General features: G+C 49.6%; 2 protein-coding genes and 1 long non-coding RNA gene across 4 annotated transcripts; all 3 read right to left on the bottom strand.

The window, feature by feature from the left end:
• Positions 1-966: 966 nt before the first annotated feature.
• arhgap25 (Rho GTPase activating protein 25) lies at positions 967-8,573 on the bottom strand. Of its 2 annotated transcripts, XM_062451975.1 has the most exons (11): positions 8,331-8,573; positions 5,952-6,154; positions 5,354-5,441; positions 5,004-5,117; positions 4,507-4,711; positions 3,856-3,988; positions 3,631-3,704; positions 3,356-3,477; positions 2,649-2,803; positions 1,956-2,503; positions 967-1,716 (listed from the first exon to the last, which is right to left on the bottom strand). In XM_062451975.1, exons 1-11 carry the CDS (start codon positions 8,428-8,430, stop codon positions 1,515-1,517), a joined length of 1,944 nt encoding a protein of 647 aa, XP_062307959.1. In that variant the 5' UTR covers positions 8,431-8,573; the 3' UTR covers positions 967-1,514. The 2 variants fall into 2 exon arrangements, with proteins under 2 accessions (XP_062307959.1, XP_062307960.1); XM_062451976.1 differs by lacking the exon at positions 8,331-8,573 and having other exon boundaries at positions 5,952-6,735.
• Positions 8,574-8,974: 401 nt separating this feature from the next.
• Positions 8,975-11,444, bottom strand: LOC134012250 (uncharacterized). Its single transcript, XR_009928542.1, has 2 exons — positions 9,690-11,444; positions 8,975-9,650 (listed from the first exon to the last, which is right to left on the bottom strand). It is a non-coding gene; the product is annotated as an uncharacterized LOC134012250 (long non-coding RNA).
• A 52-nt stretch (positions 11,445-11,496) lies between these two features.
• On the bottom strand, positions 11,497-19,217 carry cds2 (CDP-diacylglycerol synthase (phosphatidate cytidylyltransferase) 2). The gene is made up of 13 exons (XM_062451984.1): positions 19,002-19,217; positions 16,611-16,735; positions 16,410-16,506; positions 16,212-16,309; positions 15,600-15,739; positions 14,327-14,385; positions 13,850-13,932; positions 13,574-13,661; positions 13,386-13,454; positions 13,077-13,229; positions 12,746-12,865; positions 12,507-12,610; positions 11,497-12,244 (listed from the first exon to the last, which is right to left on the bottom strand). The coding sequence occupies exons 1-13, from the start codon at positions 19,065-19,067 to the stop codon at positions 12,112-12,114; spliced, it is 1,335 nt and encodes a 444-aa protein (XP_062307968.1). The 5' UTR covers positions 19,068-19,217; the 3' UTR covers positions 11,497-12,111.
• Between the last annotated feature and the right edge of the window lie 316 nt (positions 19,218-19,533).

Genomic DNA, 19,533 nt, shown 5'->3' with positions numbered 1-19,533 from the left:
CCCCCAGACTGCCCTCGTACCCTCCCAGGGCTCTGGAGACGGGGCGGCTTCCGGATGCCGCGCTCCGCCACGGCCAGCGGAGGGGCAGGGCAGGAGAGTCGCGGGCCGCTCGGCCCCCCCCGAAAAGGCATTCCTGTCAGATTACATGGACAGCAGAGAGTCAGAGGTGACAGAGATGGAACCCGAATGAGTCAGGAGGGAATTCCTCTTCGGTGATCAACAACCTTCCCCTCCGCTCTCACCTCATCAGTCTGGGGGCGGGCCCTCCTGTTCCCTCTGAATCGTGAGCAGGATCACTGCTCCTGGAGAAGCAGCGATGGATTCGACCCCCCCCCCCCCACCCCCCCAGTGGCAGTCGTTGCAATGTGTTGACGTGAATTCGAAATCTCCTGTCTGTTTCAACCCTGGCATTCTGCTTTCCAGTTCTCCCGCCCCTGACCTGTGTTGATGAACTGCTGATACGGGCGACCAGAGCTGTGGGAAGTGACCAAGCCTTCCTTCCTCTGCCAATCAGCCGCCGGACTGACAGTTGACAGACACGCTGTTATCTCTCTGCTTTGCCTTACGCAACGCTTCTGCGCTTTAAACCCCTTCCCACCTTCCAACTCAGCCATAGACTCGCCTGATAGCGCCGTGGCTCTCTCTATCTCCGCAACGCTTTTTCCCCCCCTCTTCTCTCGCTCTCTTTTTCTCCCGCTTAGCACGCAAGCCCATGCGGGGAACGTCCTGACACAAAGGAACATTCCCACCGCAGTCTCTCCTGCCCCCAACCTACACGCGATCTGTTTTGACCCACTATCAGGGCCATGACCCTGTCACAGGAAGGAATTCTCTCATACTGGAACTTCCTCCATCTCCGCTCTCTCGTTGCTGTTTTCTCTCTCTTCTCTCTTTTTCTTCCCTGTGTCTCCTCTCACGGTTTCTCTCTGTCCTTCTGGTTCTTTCTGAAGTGTTTCAAAGGAGGAGTGCCAGTCAATCGAGAGTTATTTATTTAATTGAAATACTTTATTTCACACAATAATATTGACCACGGTAAACGAGCGAATCAGTATGCCATTCCAAAACAGAAACTGCTCATCACAGTACAACTGTTCTGAACAAATTGAAATATTTCTATCTACGCTTGCTCCTTAGAGCAATGACCTGAGCTCACCAGTAACATATGCATGGTTACCAACTCTTCATCAAACCAAACACATTCATCTTTTCTCTCTCTTTTACTCGTACAATACTTCCTTTGATCCACAACAGCAATGAGACAGGCAATTCATCAAATGTGAAGCTTACAATAGTACCACCAGGTGATCAACAGTGGCCGGCTTTACGAATCTCTCGTCTAACAAACACATCGACTGGCAGCCCAATCTCCAGACCCCTGGATCTGATTTTGAAAGAGGGACCATTGGGATGAGCGTTGATGAATGAGGACATGCATCGACATTCAGCCCGCGGCAAAGAGATGCGTGGTGACGAGGTCATCAGAGCTCCCTCTGGGACGGCTGGGTGACGGGGCTCTATGTGGGAGCTTCTGGTTCTTCGGCCCGGAGTCTCCTGACCTCTCTGTCCAGCTCCAGGGTGCGTCTCTGGGCCTCGTCCCGGCCGCCCTCGGCGCTCCTCGCACGGAGCTCCAGGGCGGCTGCTCGCTGACGCTCGGCCTGCAGGGTGGTCCGGAGCTCTGCCACGGTGGCGCTCAGCTCCGCGTTCTTCCTCTGAAGGCTGCAGGACGGGAGAGAGAGAGAGTGGGAGGGGTGAGGAGTGTGTTAGGCCTTGTTTGGGTGAGGTGTGTGTGTGTGTACTCGTGTGACAATGTAAGGTCATGTATTCATTTTGCAGACACTTTCACATACAGGTGGGGATTGGACCCTGTGACTTCTTGATCTACAGTCGGATGCTCGACCGCTGAGCTGTACACGCCCCTATCTAACACCTGTCTACTGTTTGCTGATGGTACAAACCTGTTGAGTTGTTCTGTGTTGTTCTGACTGTCTGTCTGGTGGTCAACATTGCTGTCTGTCCTGGGCATTAACACTGGTACTGACAGGAGCGCGGGCCTTTGCTGTCGGGATGAAGCTTGGGCATCACTGCTCACTTGGAAGGCATCGTTGTGGGCAACCATGACATCACTTCCTTTCCCGGCTTCGGTTCTGTCGCCCTCTTCTTTGGAGGTTGTGCACGTCTGATCCCCCCCAAACAGGGAGCCCCCGCGGAGGTCCAGGATCTTAAAGATGTCCTCTGAGAGGGTCTTCTCCCCCTTCTCCTCACACACCTCCTGGATCTTGCTCCAGCGGTTCAGGGCCTCTGTCCTCCGGGGCACCCCAGCCACGGGGCAGTTGAAGCTGGGGAGGGTCTGGGTGCGCTTGCGGGGGCTCCCAGACCAGGGGTCCGTACCGGAGGGGGGCAGGGGCTGGAGGGTGTCCAGAGGAGAGGTTGGGAAGCCCTGCTGGTCCCCCGGGGGGGGCGAGTCATCCTCCTCCTCTGGCGACTCCGACAGGGACGCCTCACACTGGTGGGGGGGGGGGGCGAGAGGGAACACACAGTACTTCCTGTCTTTAACATCTGAAATGGTCTTTAATGGACTCCTCGACTGGACTCCTTGAATGGAGCGTCGCAGCAATGCATTGTGGGACGTGTAGTGCAGTGGTTGTTACCTCGGCAGACTCCCAGCCTACGAAGCTGCGGGGAGCAGTGTTCTTGCTGGGGTTCTTCTTGCGGGGCGGAGGGGGAACCACGTCTTTGGAGGGAGGAAACAGAGCTTCGTGCTGCCGGATCATCACAGTCATCAGCTTCTGGATCTGGGGAGTGCCTGGGACCAATTCACAGCACACATTCACAGGTCATTCCATTGGCAGATGCTTTCATCCAATGGTGACAAGCGAGGGTGCGTACAGAAAGCTCAGTTACTCCACAGAAGTGCAGGGTTTTAATCGGATTTCAGTGGTTGGTGCCAAGCAATAGTCTGTACTTTACCCAGACACATTGCAACAAGTGAATTGGAATGGAGGGCTTGTCCAAACTTGTGTACACATTGTTAAATACATGCTGTGAACCATACCATGGCTGCTTAGTGTATTTTGTGGAGATTATGACATACTTTGGGATCAGGTGTGATCTGCTGTGGTTATTCTAGACATGATACTGCAGGAAGGACTCACAGAAGATCCCCCACAAGCAGCTGTGAAGCAGGCAGGAGTATCCTCATGTTGACATGTTAAAGCCCACAGCCGAAGTGTGTCTTCCTCACTGTATGTCAGTGGTCAGAGTCAGGGAAGGCCTGTATTTACCAGGCCCCGTGCAAAGTAACCCCATCTCAGCTATTTGGTACGGTGAACGATTCGGACATCTCAACAGTACTAACCTTTCATCATGGTGATGGGATCTTCCACCTGAGGCTTGAGGAGGTTGATTCCAATAACCGTGGCCAGGTTCTCCACGCTCATCTTGTTCACCTTGGAGTTCAGCTGCACCTCGTACAGAAACCTGCCCGGCGACAGCAAGCACAAGCTGACAGACGTCCAGAAGTCCAACCTGTGCAACTTAAGACACCAGGACACTGCTGGCGATGTGCGGGCGAGCGTCCGGGTGAGCTGGAGGGGCAGACTGTGTGACGGTGACAGGAGGACTGAGGCTCACCTGCAGATGTAGCTGAGAAGGTTGTAATTCTCTCTGGGAAGGAGTGAGATCTGCCTCTCCAGATTATCACGACCCTAAACAGACAACAGATTCAAAACAATCGTTTTAGTTCTTTCAATTGTTTATCGTCTTTACTTTGTTTAAGATTTGTCGAAATGTTATCTAGAGACAATTCATGTTCATTCATTGAGACTACTTTTGGTTTGGGGCCGTGTGGGTTCTTACTGTTGCACTGTTCGGATCTATAAAACGACTGCTATCCAGGAAGTCTTGGTACTGGGTCCACGGCACCACCGGCTCTGGCAGCTCTCTCAGGTACAGTTTGAATAACGACGCCACCGTGTGGACGTCTGTGTCACTGCAGGCCACGACAGAGAGGACACAAAAAGATTCTTCAGTCTGTTGATTAATCACACATGCGCAGGTTAGAAAATGTTTCACTATCTTGTTTGGGCTCGTGGTTTTACCTCTATCTTACAATTTTACCTGTCTTTAGAAACATGATTATAATAAGGGAAGGGGTATACATGGCCTTGTGGACAAAGCACTTGGCTGCAGATCAAGAGTTTACAGGATAATATTTCCACCCAGACTGTGTGGATAAAAGTGCCTGCTTGGTGAACACGTTGCTAAAAATGGAAGGGTGGGAGGATGTTTGTGTGTGTCAGTGTTGAGAAACTGCACCCCTCTCTCTGTCAGGATGAACAGGATGTGGGCACAGCTGCAGAGAGAGAACCGAAGAGCGAACGTAGCACCCTCCTCTCTGCTATCATCTCTCTCATCTCTCTCTGGGCCCCGCCGCAAAGAAAACTCTGACATCTTTCGCGTCGGCGAGCCCGTTCTCTGAACGCTCGCCTGGGGGGGAGAGAGAGTCACCTGGGGAAGCTGGGCCTCTCTCCTGCGTCGAAGGCGTCTCTGAACTGTTTGACGGAGTTGTCCTGTCCGGGAAGCCGGAAGATTCCCTCCTCACTCAGGCCGTGCTCTCTGATGTACTCGGCACACTTCTGCACCAGGATGGGCACCATGTGCGGGCCGAATCTCTGCTCGTACGCCACCGTGTCGCCCAGACTCTTCCCGAACACTGGCAGGAGAGACAGGCAGGCAGGGAGACAGGGGTGTGTGAGACACGTGGGGCAGAGAGGACCACAATGAGTGTGGTCTGTGGCGTGCCCTAAAAGCCTCGCAAACCGACCAATAAGGATGAGGGAAGTTAACACTCGCAGTCCAGACATGACAAAACCTGCCACTGCATATAGAACATGCCAATGAAATAACAAACAGTCTGAAGCCTTATGCGACGCACGCCCAGACTTGCCCCTGCTAATCTATCCCTTTGGTACTCAGTTTGTGTCTGATATTTGACGTGTGAGAACCTCCACTAGTTGGTACTCCGATGACCCGTCGCAGAGAGCGGACCCACTCCTCCATCTCCGTCTGAGAGGTTGCCATGAGAACGTACGGACAGCGCTCACGATCCCCACTGCTGCCTGCCACACAGAGAATGACACAAAAGGCGTATTTACATCTCGTCTGTTTTACAAGGTCCATGCCCTCTGAAACCGAAGGTATATTGACCTTAACGTGACCGAAAGACAGAGAGAGAACTAGAGAGAGACCGTTGAAAAGAACGAGAGGATGAGAGAAAGGGAGAGGGAGGGATAGAGAGAGAGAGAGGGCGTGATGGAGAGAGGGAGGAAGAGAAGGGGGCATGTTGTGTACTCACGTGGTATTATCTCAAACAGGAACTTTCCTGGGTCGTCTGAGTTCAGCGGGAGCTCGTTGACTTTACTGAACCTCAACTGGATCACTCCCTGAACACACATCCAGGACACATCACGTCAAACATCCCCAAACCCCCATCACACATCCCTAAACCTCCATCACACACTCCTAAACCCCCATCACACACCCCCAAACCTCCATCCCACATCCCTAAACCTCCATCACACACCCCTAAACCTCCATCACACACTCCTAAACCTCCATCACACACCCCTAAACCCCCATCACACACCCCTAAACCCCCATCACACACCCAGGACACATCACACATCCCCAAACCCACATCATACATCCCAGAACACACATGCAGGATAAAAGCGCCATCACATCACATATACCATCACATACACCATCACATCACGCACACCACACATCCTTACACACGCAGAGAACATAAGAAGATATTCACCCCATACCCCTACTTCTACCTTCACTGCCCCTACTACTACCCCCAGGGCTTACCACCAACAACCCCTGGCCCTCCCACAAACCCAAGGCCTACCACAGCCAAGCCCAGGCCCCACCATCACCCCTCTCACCTGGACTGGGCTCTCCTTATCGTCCTTCTGGTAGGTCAAGGTGCTCCCCCTCAGGACAAAGTAGCGCTGCTGCCAGTTCTTCACGATGGACCTCTGCTGTTTCTTCAGCCAGCCAGCCTTCACAGGCCTCTCCAGGGTGCCACTGGAGCCGGCCGAACCCGACCCAGGGCTGCTCTCCCCGGGCATCACGCTCTTTGACCGCGCTGGTCCACCACGGGTGGAGGAAAGAGGACACCAGCGTTAGGGATGGAGTTAGTCACACGGTGTGGGTGTGAATGTTTCAAACCAGATGTCCCTTGAGGTCCACTTCTGTCGCGTCTTCCCGTTCGGTTCATTTGAACATCAGATATCTGTAATTCACAGTGCAGTCTGAAACCTGCTGAGTGCAGTTCGTTTCGCCGCGTTTGCAAACGAGAGTGAGACGGCGTGATAAAGAGAGAGAGAGAGAGAAAAAAGGAGGGCTATTGTATGGAGTTATTTGCGTGGTGACCCTGATAGGAAACTGGCTGCCACTGGTTGACCTGATACGTTTCCTGTTAGCAGCTAAAAGATCGTAGCTGTGATTGTTCCGTTGAGGGAAGGCAGTGACATAGTATGAAAGCAGATTAATATAACCAACAATAACAAGCACATGAGGGCAATCGACCAAGCTGTGTAGACAGCGTTGACTTGATAATTGTCTTCATTTAGTAACCCACAGTACTGTATGTAAGAATAAAAAGCTGCCAATTCAACATGTTTGGTTTTCAGTATTGAATGAGGTAAAAGAAGATAATGAGAAAGGGAGGGAGGGAGGGAGGGAGGGAGGGAGGGAGGGAGGGAGGGAGGGAGGGAGGGAGGGAGGGGAGGGAGGGAGTCAGAGGTGTACGTGTTCCAGTTGTGATGGAAGAAGAAAGCGAGGGATGGGGTGAGCGACGGGTGGTAGCTGGAGATGGAGGGATTGCGAGGGGTCTGCGTTCGCTCAGTTCTTCTGAAATTCACCGTAACCTTTAAGGCTAGATGAAAGTGAAGAAGAGAAGAAGATGGTTTCTGGTTTCGTAAACAGGAAGTGTTTGCATCATTGCTGGCGCACACCAACACTTTGAAGGCCCCCACCTAGAACTCAGGGTCTTTGGTCTATTTTAATGGCATCCTCCCTCGACGAAGGGAACGTCAAAAGCGTTTGGAAGAGGTTCGGAGGCCACACACTGTGATGAAAGACACCACACCCAGTGAGAGGACGAACACACACTTTTTTTCTGAGGAAGCTGATTTGTCATGAGAGCAAGTATACAGGCCCGAAAGTCCCTCAAGCATTCTCAGGGACCTGGAGCATCAGTCTGAAGTCGCTGACTTTAGATCAGGCTGTTTTGTTGTACTTCAGGTTCAATACTGTCACCTCAAAGACCGATTAACGAACACACAACAAAATATAATGCACACCTGACAAGACATTCAAACCTGTAGGCAACTTAAAACAACACACGGATGAGTTTACTGAATCAGAGTGCCAGATGTCGTCTTGAGCTGATTTCATGTGGCCTCCGTATAAAGTAATTGTACAGTTTGCATTGATAATAACCAGTCATCATCACACAGCTGTACATCGAAGGATGTAGAAAGGAAATGTCTGCACTGGCCCCTGGTAAAGAGGAGTGATCACATAGGTTCCACTGGCCTACATACACATGCATGCATACACTCACCCGCACACATGCATGCACACACGCACACTCACAAAACACACGCGCGCACGCACAGACACAGGGCTGCACAGTCACATCCAGCCCTCGGGTATTTCATCAACTTCCTGTTCTGAACCATGGGCCTTTCCTCAGAGGGGAACCGCACCTCTCCCGCACGCCTGTGATTGTGTGCACGGCTGGGTAAACGACAGCAGGGGCTAGATGGGTCATGCTGTTACATGAGGAGAAAACATCAAGCTGGACAGTGGTCCCACTAAGCTGAAAGAGATGCACCCGTCCTTATGTCACACAACTCATGACGCACCATTACAACATCTCCAAGCAGCTTGTGGGTAGCTTGTGTTTTTCTTACAGTAATATCAGACAATAGTGCTCATAATGGATCTGGATGCCCCAGTCTTCCTGTGATGAAATGTAGGACATTCGAGTCTTTATCGACCAATGCAAAACAGAATTTGGCTGAGGAGAGGCACAGACCTTGTGCGGTACACACACCTGGACAGTGTTACAGCACGGCAAACACACCACACACACCTCTTTAACCCCAAAGAACAGCCCTGTCACACACACACACACACACCCTCATCCACACCAACGTACCCCCATGTAAGACCTACGTGGAGACAAATTCATCATCCATGCTGCCACACTATCACTGGAGCAGCTTTGAGTTCAGGTTTGTGGATAGACTTACTGATTCTGGTTGTGTCAGCTTTGAAGGTGCTGAAGTCCCAGTTTTTTATCTTCAGTGACATTATCCTTGCTTCATAGAAAAAGGATCGTATTTCCCCCATACACACACACACGCACACACACTCTCTCTTTCTCTCTCTCACACATACACACACACACCTTGCACGCGCTCTCTCATCTGCACTTTACCTCTCCGGCTTGTCAGACTCAAACCTTTTTCTGTATCTCATTTCCTACTTCCTGTGTGCTGATCATTCTTCTTTTTTTTTCTCAACCCCCTTTTAGACGTGTCCTTTCGTGTTCTCTCCACTTCCCTGTGAGGCAGGTACTTGCTAAGGCTTTCTAGTATGTGACCATGTGCCTCCAGCCTCCTGTCAGCTAAGACTTAGAGGCAGCCAGGATTTATAGTTTAAACATATTATTCACCGGTGTCTGTGAGGATGTTCTCTTTCAAATCGTGGCTTTGGTTTCTGGGTAGCTGAATTCGAGCTGTAGCCCACAAATGCAGTTCCTGACAGGTTCACGATATGAGGGTTTCTGAAAATGTGTTATGTTGATAAATATCTTGTCTGGAGTTTATAATAGAAGACGGAAGTTTCTGGTCACATGAGGGAAGGGGTGAATATCAACACAGACCAACATCTCCCTATTTCCCCTTTATTGTCAACATATGAGCCAGTCACAGGCAAAGCACATTTCAGCATTATCAAAAACGTACAACTTATACATTTCCTAAACAAACACAACTGAACACAAACCATTTCACAATTGGATAATAAAGAATATCATTTTATATAAATTATAGAACATCAACTCTAGATAGGGTTATCTCAGAATAAAAGCAAACAGTTAGATCTACGGAAGGAGTGTATGTGTGACAGCCAAACATAACAGGTCTCCCATACATTCTATCTATATCTATTCCAAGGTGTCCAAGAATGATAAAAGTCATCTTCAGGTGATTAAAAAAATAGATTTTTGTCAATTTAGCTGAGGAAAAAATTGCACGGAGGCATCCACTGAAATATCATGAATCTACTGGGAAGTGAAAAGTGCTCAAAATCCTTTATTAACGGAATTGATCCACCTGTCTATTATCTGTCCCTTAGTCGGTTCTTGGAACCGGGGGGGGGAAACGGAATGTATCGAAGCGCAGCAGAGAGACAGAGACAGACCAGCCCGCCCTCGCTGCAGCACTGGCAGAGATTCAGCTGAACAGACCACAGGGGCCCTCCATCATACAACAGCTCAGCGCCCCCTGGTGGCTGTCCATGGCACTGGCAGAGACCTGCAAGAGCCTCACAGAGCATTGTATTGCTGTCTGCCACTGCACAGACTCCCTTTAGGGATCCAGATTAACACACCTGGCTGATAATAACATGCCTGAAATGACTTCCATCGGTCATCCCTCGTCCACTCGAGACTGGATTATGTTTGTTGTTGACGTGGGATGCTACAGATCACACACAATAGCTTCTAGCTCACACGGACAACAGTCCCTATCAGAGAGCACTAAAGCAGACAAACCAGGTACCATGGCGATAACAGAAATGACACACTTCTCATCTATTTTAACACCTCTCGTCTTCTGTAGCCCAAATAGCTTAATATCATCAAAAATAATCAGTGAAGAATTTGTGAACAAGCAAAAAACAAAAAGAGACAACAGTCTTCTAAACAATAGCATATAGTATATTTGAACATTTCTGACCCTTCAGAAGAATCTTAAATTCTGGCACAATATAGAATAAAAATATATTAAAACAGTAACAAAACACATAGGTCAGCTACGCATTCATGGCTTTTCAGTGTGATTGTGGAAGCTTAGACTGGAGTTGAGTGAGTGGTCTGCAAGCTGAACACATAGCTCTGTGACCTCGAACATGACAGGGCAGGACAACACGCAACTGTGGAGAGAAACGAGCTGTGTGATTGGTCCTCCTGTGAGTTTAAGAGAAACGAGCCGCGTGATTGGTCCTCCTGTGAGTTTAACCCGTGTTACTTCCCTATCCACTCTCCCTCCATGGTAAGGGTGACATGCTGACGTATTGCTTGGTTCTATCCTAAAACCACAAGACGTGTTTTCACCGCCTGAAAACGCAAAAAACTATAGCTTTAGTTTATCCACTGTGAGAGTTATTAAACAACGTTCGCTTTTCCCCCCCACACTCTTTAAATAGTTAACATGAGTTACCAGTGACATTGTACAAGCTACAATCCAGGGGAAAACAAACTTTGGACATGTGACATGAAAGTATAGGATGTGATTGGGCGACAGGGTGAGGAGAGGGATGACATCAGCGGTCAGTAGATCAGTCCCCACCCCAGCCACATCTCTGTAAAGAAACACTCATCCCAACTTATCTGCGGGCACTCCCTGTTAACGCAATAGCTACATGAGGACATTAACATATATTCACACCCACACACATTGCACTTATATCAACAGTAGATCTGTATTACAGTCTGGTTTACATATGTATCAAGATAGAACATGGCAAATTCAGAATAACAAGTGTACAGATTATGGAAGTATCTTAAAACAGGAGCAGACCTGGCAGTGCATTATCTTAGCTTACTGAACAAACAAGCTGTGAGGAGTCTTAGACCAAGACACACTGCTGAGTCTAGCTGTGCCACGGTGAAACCATTCCGGCGTTTCTGTAACTATAACACTTAGGGAGGGTGTTTCCTATCACACAGTCTGGCAGGGATAACGCAGTACTTAAGTCACTGGTAACAAATTGTAATCGTTAAAACTATAGATATAGACATATGTCAGTGGTTTTAGCTTTTCTTATGAGAACCTCCACAGATCTATGGACTTCGGTGAACAATAATTGACCTTGAACACATGGTCATATAGTGACAGTTTGAGACAAAGTCGGCATCACGGTCACACTGCAAAACACCAATTTAGCTCAGAGCGGGCGGAAAACAGCGTCGCTTGTGAACGCTGCTCCCGTCAGTAACGCGTGCGACGTCGTGTGAGCACACCTCGCTCTCAGGGAAACACTTTCTTCCTCGACCTGGATTGTGTCGCTCGCTAATGACACATTCAATAATCCTGACAAATCCCTCAACGTCCGCTCCAAATTTAGCCGTCCACACCCCCCCCCCCCCCCTCCCCCCCCCACCACCCCCCCTAACCCCCCACCCAACCCCTCATGCCTCCAGGAAGGTCTGGCTGGATGCGGAAAGCCCTGAAATGGCGCCGAAGGACAAAACCCAAAAAGGAGACACACAGGAGCAACACTGACAAACAGAAGCATGTGCACGGTGCGACTGTGTATGCCCCAGAACATCTGGGCATACACAGCCCACTGTCTCCCGTGGGGGTAAAACAGACAAAAGGGATGAAATGGCGAGATATCAATGTAAAAACACAACCACAGATATATAAATACAATGACGGCGGAAGCAAACGAAACATAAGCACGGACACAGTGTCAGCATGTTCGAGCAGTGCATTAAAACACAAAATATAAAATAGGACATGTACCCTCAAATATTCACACACACGTCGGAGGTACAGGTTATCCTGTGTACACGCAGAAATGTAAAGTGGCATCACTTTAGGTACTATGGTTGACAACACTCATACAGTCACTTACAGACAACCTGAAACACGGACAAAATATAACACGCGCACTCTCACATTCATACACAACACGGAATGACCCAAGGCTTTCGTAGATTTTTGTTGTTGTTTGTTTTTCCTCGTTTGTATCCTTGCTCTCCTCCCACTGGAGCAGCAGGCGTCTGCGGGTGAGGGTGAGGCTCTAGGCAGCCTCCTCGCCGACCTGCAACAGGCCCCTCTCGGTCAGGTGGGTCTTCAGGGAGTTGAAGATGACGAGCTGCTGGTCCAGACGCAACGCCAGCAGCTGCTGGACCACCTTGGCGGGGTTGGGGCCCCTGGGCGGAGGAGGAGGAGGGGACTGTGAGAGAGACGCACATTGACCGCACACCCACTCACGGTGGAGTCGGACGCCCAGGTCACATAAAAACATGCACTCACGACTCTCGTTCCCGTTCTCACACACACACACACACACACACACACCGCACGCACACCTACCCACCAAACCAGCCCGTGAACTAAACCCTTCTGATCCGCAACAGCGCTCCATTCAGTACGGTTCACCTACATCCTCCACAGCTACCCTCCACAGCTTACCTGATGAAGCTGGCGATGTAAACGTTGACGAAGGTGGCCATGAGGTACTGGCAGTCGAAGCGGTCCATGATGCCGCCGTGACCAGGGATGGTGTCGGCAAAGTCCTGGAAGAGCAGCGGGCACAGGAGCCAGGGTCAGAGCACAGAGGGGAGCAGAGAACAGGGGGTGACAGGAGACTACAGTAAGGTCCGACACGGACACACACACACACACACGTCGACATCCTCGCACACACGCACCTTGATCTTAAAGGCCCTCTTGAAGCCACTGGCAAAGAAACCGCCGAAGGGTCCCATGATGGAGGCGAAGGCAGAGAGGGCGATGCTGTGGATCTGGAAGGGGTAGAGACGAACCGTGGTCTGCAGTGGAGGGAGAGGAGGAGAAGGGGAGAAAGAGAGAGGTTAGGGAAGAGAGGGAAGGAGAGAAACGTTGAGTTCTTCAAGTGCCTACCCAGACCCAAGCCACAGGCACACTTCCAGTCGACCAGAACATCTAGAAAGTTCTCAAACAAGCAGCCCGGCCCAAGATCCAGGGCCAGACGATGCCAGCAGGGCCAGGAGAGCATCTCACCCAGCCAGTGAGAGACTCCAGCATGGCGGGCATCCCGTAGTCCTGCAGCACGAACAGCTCCGAGGGCTCGCAGTCCACCGTGAAGCGGTTGGAGTCGTTGTTGAACTCCACCGGGCACACGAAGTACTGGTAGCCAGCCATCACATAGGACAGCTGGAGACGGAGAGGGGGGGGGGGAGGGGAGGGGTGAGAGAGGGGGGTGGAAGGAGAGGGACGGAGAGAGACAGGCAGGATTTTATAGACTGGTGAACACCAGTAGATAGGTTGGCGTTGGTGGCAGTGTTGTTGACGTTTTTCGTATCGTCTCACCAGGATGCCAAACACGACAGTGGCGAAGAACCCTCCGATGAAGCCCTCCCACGTCTTCTTAGGAGACAGCTAGAGAAACCACAATGCCACACGCACAACATTACTCACAACCTGAACCTGGGGGGGGGAATGCACACAGATAGCGTGTTGTCGCGGCGCAGGGAGGGCCATGTGGCCGCGGGTCTGACCTTGATGAGGGGGGTGCGTCCGAAGAAGAAGCCGAACATGTAGGCCATGATGTCATTACAGATCACACAGGAGATGGGCACTATGAACCTGGAGAGAGGGGACGAGAGAGAGAGAAGGAGAGACGGTGAGGGGGAGAGACACCGATGGAGACTGAGATACTGAGGCAGACAGAAGCAGAGAGAGAGAGAGAGAGAGAGAGAGAGAGAGAGAGAGAGAGAGAGAGAGAGGCGGTGAAATAACAGAAGTAGAAAGAAGAAACAAAGACTAACTCTTACCAAATCATGCCCTCAAACAGGTTGTGGATGATGAGGTGAGACTGTGTCACCACAATCAGCAGAGTCACATGAGTCCAGCCAAACTGAGAGAGAGAGAGAGATATAAACACTATAAATATATCTATAAACACAGCTTGATTAAATAAAAACACAGTGTCCTTTTTCTGGCATGGCACTGTCACTGAATATCCAACGGTTCCTGCAGTCCGTGGCGCTCAGCCAGCTGTGCTCGCCCTGACAGGGAAGACGTGGGGCTGATGTACCGCTCCTACCGGTGTGCGTTCCCCAGCCAAGCCTCTGTCCTGTTTAAAACCAGGACCCAAGCCAGGCCCAGGGCCCAGGCAGCAGTAACAGAAGCTGAGGCAGGGCCAGTAATGAAGGTTCTGGCCCAGGCCTCTGCTGGGGGAGGGGGGGGGCTCTGGTTATTATGCAGTATGCCAGAGGGGTTGGGGAGGGGGGTTACAGCAGAAGTCTCACCATGTAGAACTGCAGACGATAGTGCTTCTTCACCAGGCTCAGCACAAACATGCAGAACCCTGCAGACACACACATAAACACACAGAGGTTATGAATGACTCCCTCACAGACACACACATGGATTATCCCAGCTTCCTTTCTCCGAAGTGTACACATACAGTATATGACTCATAAAGGGAGTCAGATGGCTGAGCGGTGAGGGAGTCGGGCTAGTAATCTGAAGGTTGCCAGTTCGATTCCCGGCCGTGTCAATTGACGTTGTGTCCTTGGGCAAGGCACTTCACCCTACTTGCTTCGGGGGGAATGTCCCTGTACTTACTGTAAGTCGCTCTGGATAAGAGCGTCTGCTAAATGACTAAATGTAAATGTAAAAGACACAAATAAATGAAAGCGGGTGTAACTCTTCATTTCCTAAACCCTGTTGATAGCTAAGGCCGGGCTACCTGGGCTTTGACAGAAACAGGAGAATCAGTCAACAACAAATTAAGAAACACTTCAAATCAATCTATTCAATCAGCCTGCGTCCATTTGACCAGGATCCAATTAAGGTACTGGAGACTTTAGTGCCTCTTCTGTCCCCTGGGCTGTCATCAGTCTGTGTCCTCACCCTGCTGCAGTACGGGCACACAGCACGCCAGGGCCTGGCACTTGTTTTTATACAACTTCACTCTGCGAGACTCAGCTCTTTTCATTCATTAATGTCTCTGGGCGGATGGCTGCCTGCCTGCAGCACCCTGTCCTGCCCTAGGACACCCTGACAAGATTGGAAGCACACTTCCTGGTCCAACAGGAGGGAGGGAGGCACCAGCCCTAATTTGCTTTTCACCTTGAAGGGAGAAGTGTGTGAGGCAGAGGTGTGTGTGGGGGAGAGAGAGGAGCGTGTGCGAGGGGAAGGGAGGGAGGTGTGTGTGAGGCAGAGGAGCGTGTGAGAGAGAGATAGACTTGTGACATTGCTGAAAGACACCCAGGCTTCTCTCTGTCACCACATCCTGTGTGGTACAAACCGTCCCACAGCAGATCTCACCAAGTCGTGCTGTTCAGCTTGCACCAGAGCTGACCCTGGGTCCAGAAGGGCTCAGCTGGTATACAGGACGGAAAACTACAGGCTAACCTTGGGGGTCGGTGGTAGGCCACAGTGCAGCCACACAGCGACTGTGGCTGCGCACACCCACAGGAGGTGTCACTTCCGCCATCTGGAGGACACGTTCTTTCTATGAACAGTTGGCGGTGGCGTAACTGGCGGCGTTTGCTAGGGGTGTGGCGAGCGTCTGACCTGTGAGGTAGAGGGCGAAGGAGATGAAGCGGTGGTATTTGCTGAGGATGCGAAGAGGCTCCTCCCTCTGCACCAGCGTGAAGAAGTAGTCGGTCACCGTCTCACCATAGAAGAAGTAGTTGACGCACAACAGGAAGTACCTGGGGAAGTGGGGGAAGGTTTCAGAAGCACACATACCTTCACCACACCAACTGCAAGCTAAGCAACGCAGGCTGACGGCTGCACTCTGCATGCTGGAAAACCCTGGTGTTTAGGCTACAGTCCTCTCACTGGTTCAGAGAGAAAAACTAGGTTTTCCACACCAGGTTTTCGAGACTCACTGCATAGCGACCACTGAGCTAGCACTACAATGGCTACAGACAAACTACAGACTTGTTTCATTTGTAAGTAATACGGTATAGCTATCATTTAGCACGGCTTAATGTCTATCACAACAGCAAATTGCTACCCACAACCACCCAACTAACCTCAGCCAGTCTGGAATGGAATCAAATACACAAGATCATTATCATCATCTCAGTCAATGACACATACTGGAATGTGTGTGTGTGTGTGTGTGTGTGTGTGAGTGTGTGTGTGTGTGTGTGAGTGTGTGTGAGTGTGTGGCCTCACCAGCTCAACGTTCTGAACCAGGGAAGGTGATAAGAGTGGTACACGCTGTAGCCGATGGTGATGATCTCTTGGAAGCACTTTATCTGCACACACAGCACCTAAAAACACACACATCTGTTACAACACACACAGCCCCTGAACGCACACTCACACACCCGTAACAACACGACCCCGTAGGGGGATGGAGGGGTCACGTACTATCATCATGAGAACGATGGGGCCCATGTAGATGATGAAGAAGAAGAAAGAGATCATGGCCAGAGTCAGTATCCCTCGAACCCACCAGTTCTTCCATCTGTGGAAACACACACACACACACACTTAAAATAAGCAGTGACTTGGTAAGGACTTGACGTGGTAAGGCACAAACAAATAACTAGCTGATAGCTCGTCAGTTACCGTGACGACAGTCCGGACAGGGCCTTGTTGAGGACCTCGGGGGTGTCGTCAGTGGACACAGGCACCTCTGGGACTCCCGGGTCAGGCTTGGTCTCTCCGTCAGAGCCCCCCTCCTTCTCAGAGCCCTGCAGGGAAGGACAGGGAGGAGGGTGAGCAGACGCTGCATGCTAGCTTCAGATGTTCAGACGCTACACGTTAGCTTCAGATGTTCAGACGCTACACGTTAGCTTCAGATGTTCAGACGCTACACGCTAGCTTCAGATGTTCAGACGCTACACGCTAGCTTCAGATGTTCAGACGCTACACGTTAGCTTCAGATGTTCAGACGCTACACGTTAGCTTCAGATGTTCAGACGCTACACGTTAGCTTCAGATGTTAGCTTCTCCTGCATGCAAGCCAAGACACAAGAACTCATATCTTACTTAGTGCTCCTGCAGTGATGCAGCCATGAATGTGAAAAGGACTGAATCTGAATTTGACTACATCAGAGTAAACATATTAACTTTGATGTAGGCTACAATGTCAAATCATTTAGGCTATATAGTTCAAAAAACTATTAACATGAACATTTAGAAAATATGACCATATAAGTATATTTATTTCAGCTGCAATATTCAACAAGGTTTAATTAATTTATTGTTCTATTTTTGGATGAGAAACCACCTGGTGCTTCCATGCTATTAAAATGGCTTGAATCTTGATGACCCAAACTGCTTCTCCATGGCAACAGCCACTGAAGTGTGTCATTATCAGACGACAGACATGTCTCTCTCTCTCTCTCTCCCCCTCTCCCTCTCCCTCTCTCTCCCTCTCTCCCCCCCCCCCCCTATGGCCTGGCCTCTAGGGATAACTACTACCCTATGATCCTCACAGGATGGAACTATGTATCACACACACACGCGCGCGCACACACACACACACACACACACACAAGGGCTGACAGACAGAAAGCGGCTATCACAGCAATAGACGCTCCAGGCTGAGGGGTTTCCATGGAGACCACATCCCGTCACTCAGGATGCCAGAGCTAAAAATACCTCCTTCTTTCACATCAACAACACTCGCGTTCCTCCGGCGACCCCAGTTCATGCTTCCTGTAAAGAACGAAGTAGCACTGGCCTCCGTGTTAGTCCCTAACAATACCCTCATCTAGCCCTTACCGCCCACGCTCACCTTGGGTCATTTAGGATTCTATACTCTTATCGTATTTTGTGTTCTGAACCCTTGTTTGGCCTTCAGTAAGATACAAGCACATAGACACAACATCGGACATAAGAGAATAAAAGGAGATTTACTTTGGGTTTACTCTAGCTAGGCTATGGATCTCCTAATGTGTAACAAAGCTTTAGATTAGCTATGGAGAGACTTAAAGAGAGGTGAGTGGACACAGTCTGCTTCCTGTATAAACTCCAATCTGCAACAGTGTTTCTAAACTGACAGAACCAAACAACAGGCAGCTGCAATAATGCAGATCAATAAACTTAATCTGACCAGTAGAGGCCTGACTGGGAAAGGCAGCAACCACAGGCCGATAAACGGAAGTATAATGGATGCATTGCTGCTTATTTTAAGCAGAGACGCATGAAGCCATGAATTAGAGGGACGTTCAGCAGCATAACTGCAAAGTTAATCTAATGAAGATGCACAGAAATGTGCATCGTAATAACTATAATAACTTTAAGTGTTCCTCTATTCTTGAAACCGCATAGTTGGGCTCTAAACTGAGGAGACTGAATGGGTATAACTCACAGGTGGTGCATTTGAGAACAGATGTACTCAGTAGAGGTTGCAGGTTCAAATATCCACATGTACGTCATCTTGGATAGAAACGTCTGCTAAATGACTATAGCCTACATTCTACTAACCTCACAGGTCCTAATACACTTGACTGACGGACATGTTTGTGATGTACTATACCAACCCATCTGATCTCAACCATTCAAATTAGAAGTCACATTCACCACGCCCCTTTTCTAAAATAGGGAGCAACATAATTTGGTACCACATGATTACACATATTTATCAGTTTACATTAGGCACTGGCAAACTATCTTGTGGTTTTAGGTTTCTGTTATACGTGAGAAATGTGTGTTAATGTTTTAACTTATGTTAAAAGCTAGGTTGTAGCTAGCTACCGTTAAACTGGACTGGACAGTCTATTTGCTGAGTGGAATAGCTCCTTGGGACGTTGACTGGGCATGTTGTGTTGGCCTAAACAATGGATGTTGATTGTTGAGGCATGATCTCAATCAATTGTATCAGTAACGTACGATTATCATTGCGGAGATCCTTTGTTATTGTATGCAAGCTAAAACCTGACATACATTTGACCGCGGATTGTGTAAATTCCAGGAATTAGACTAACCCGTTAGAAGTCAATGCTCTCCTACCTTGTCATCAGACTGTTGCTGTTGTAGCTCGTTTTCTGCCGTTCCACGATGCCGTAGGTCTGTCATTTCAAAAGCAAATGTCGGATGTTTTTGAAGCAATAAGCTAGCTATGTTATAATATTTTAGTTTACTAGCGACAACAACAAGTACTTAGATGCCCTGTTCGATACTAGATTCTCTCTGCCTCTTGCGTGCACGTCAGTCCATCTCATTGCTCCTCCCCCTTCTATAAACAGTATGTTCAAAAACGTTGTACAGTTCAACGATGTATCGCCGTTTGCATCGTTTTAACGAATTGGTTTGAATTGACGTGAGAACGGGAAAATCCTAAGCGTTGTATGTTTTAATGTTGGGATTTAGTAACAACTGTCAGTACCAATGAAATAGTCTCTATGGTTAAAAATTCCCTATTGGCCACTGCTGTATTAGAATTATTTTGTGACTCTGCAATGGAATTGTAATTATTTTCTTTAACACAGTGTGGCAGCAAAGGGCTGCAAATATTCAGAAGCCTGACGTGCGAGTGTGAGTG

This window comes from Osmerus eperlanus, chromosome 25 (genome assembly GCF_963692335.1).
Source record: "Osmerus eperlanus chromosome 25, fOsmEpe2.1, whole genome shotgun sequence".
Taxonomy (NCBI): domain Eukaryota; kingdom Metazoa; phylum Chordata; class Actinopteri; order Osmeriformes; family Osmeridae; genus Osmerus; species Osmerus eperlanus.
This window is presented reverse-complemented; position numbering and strand designations above follow the sequence as displayed.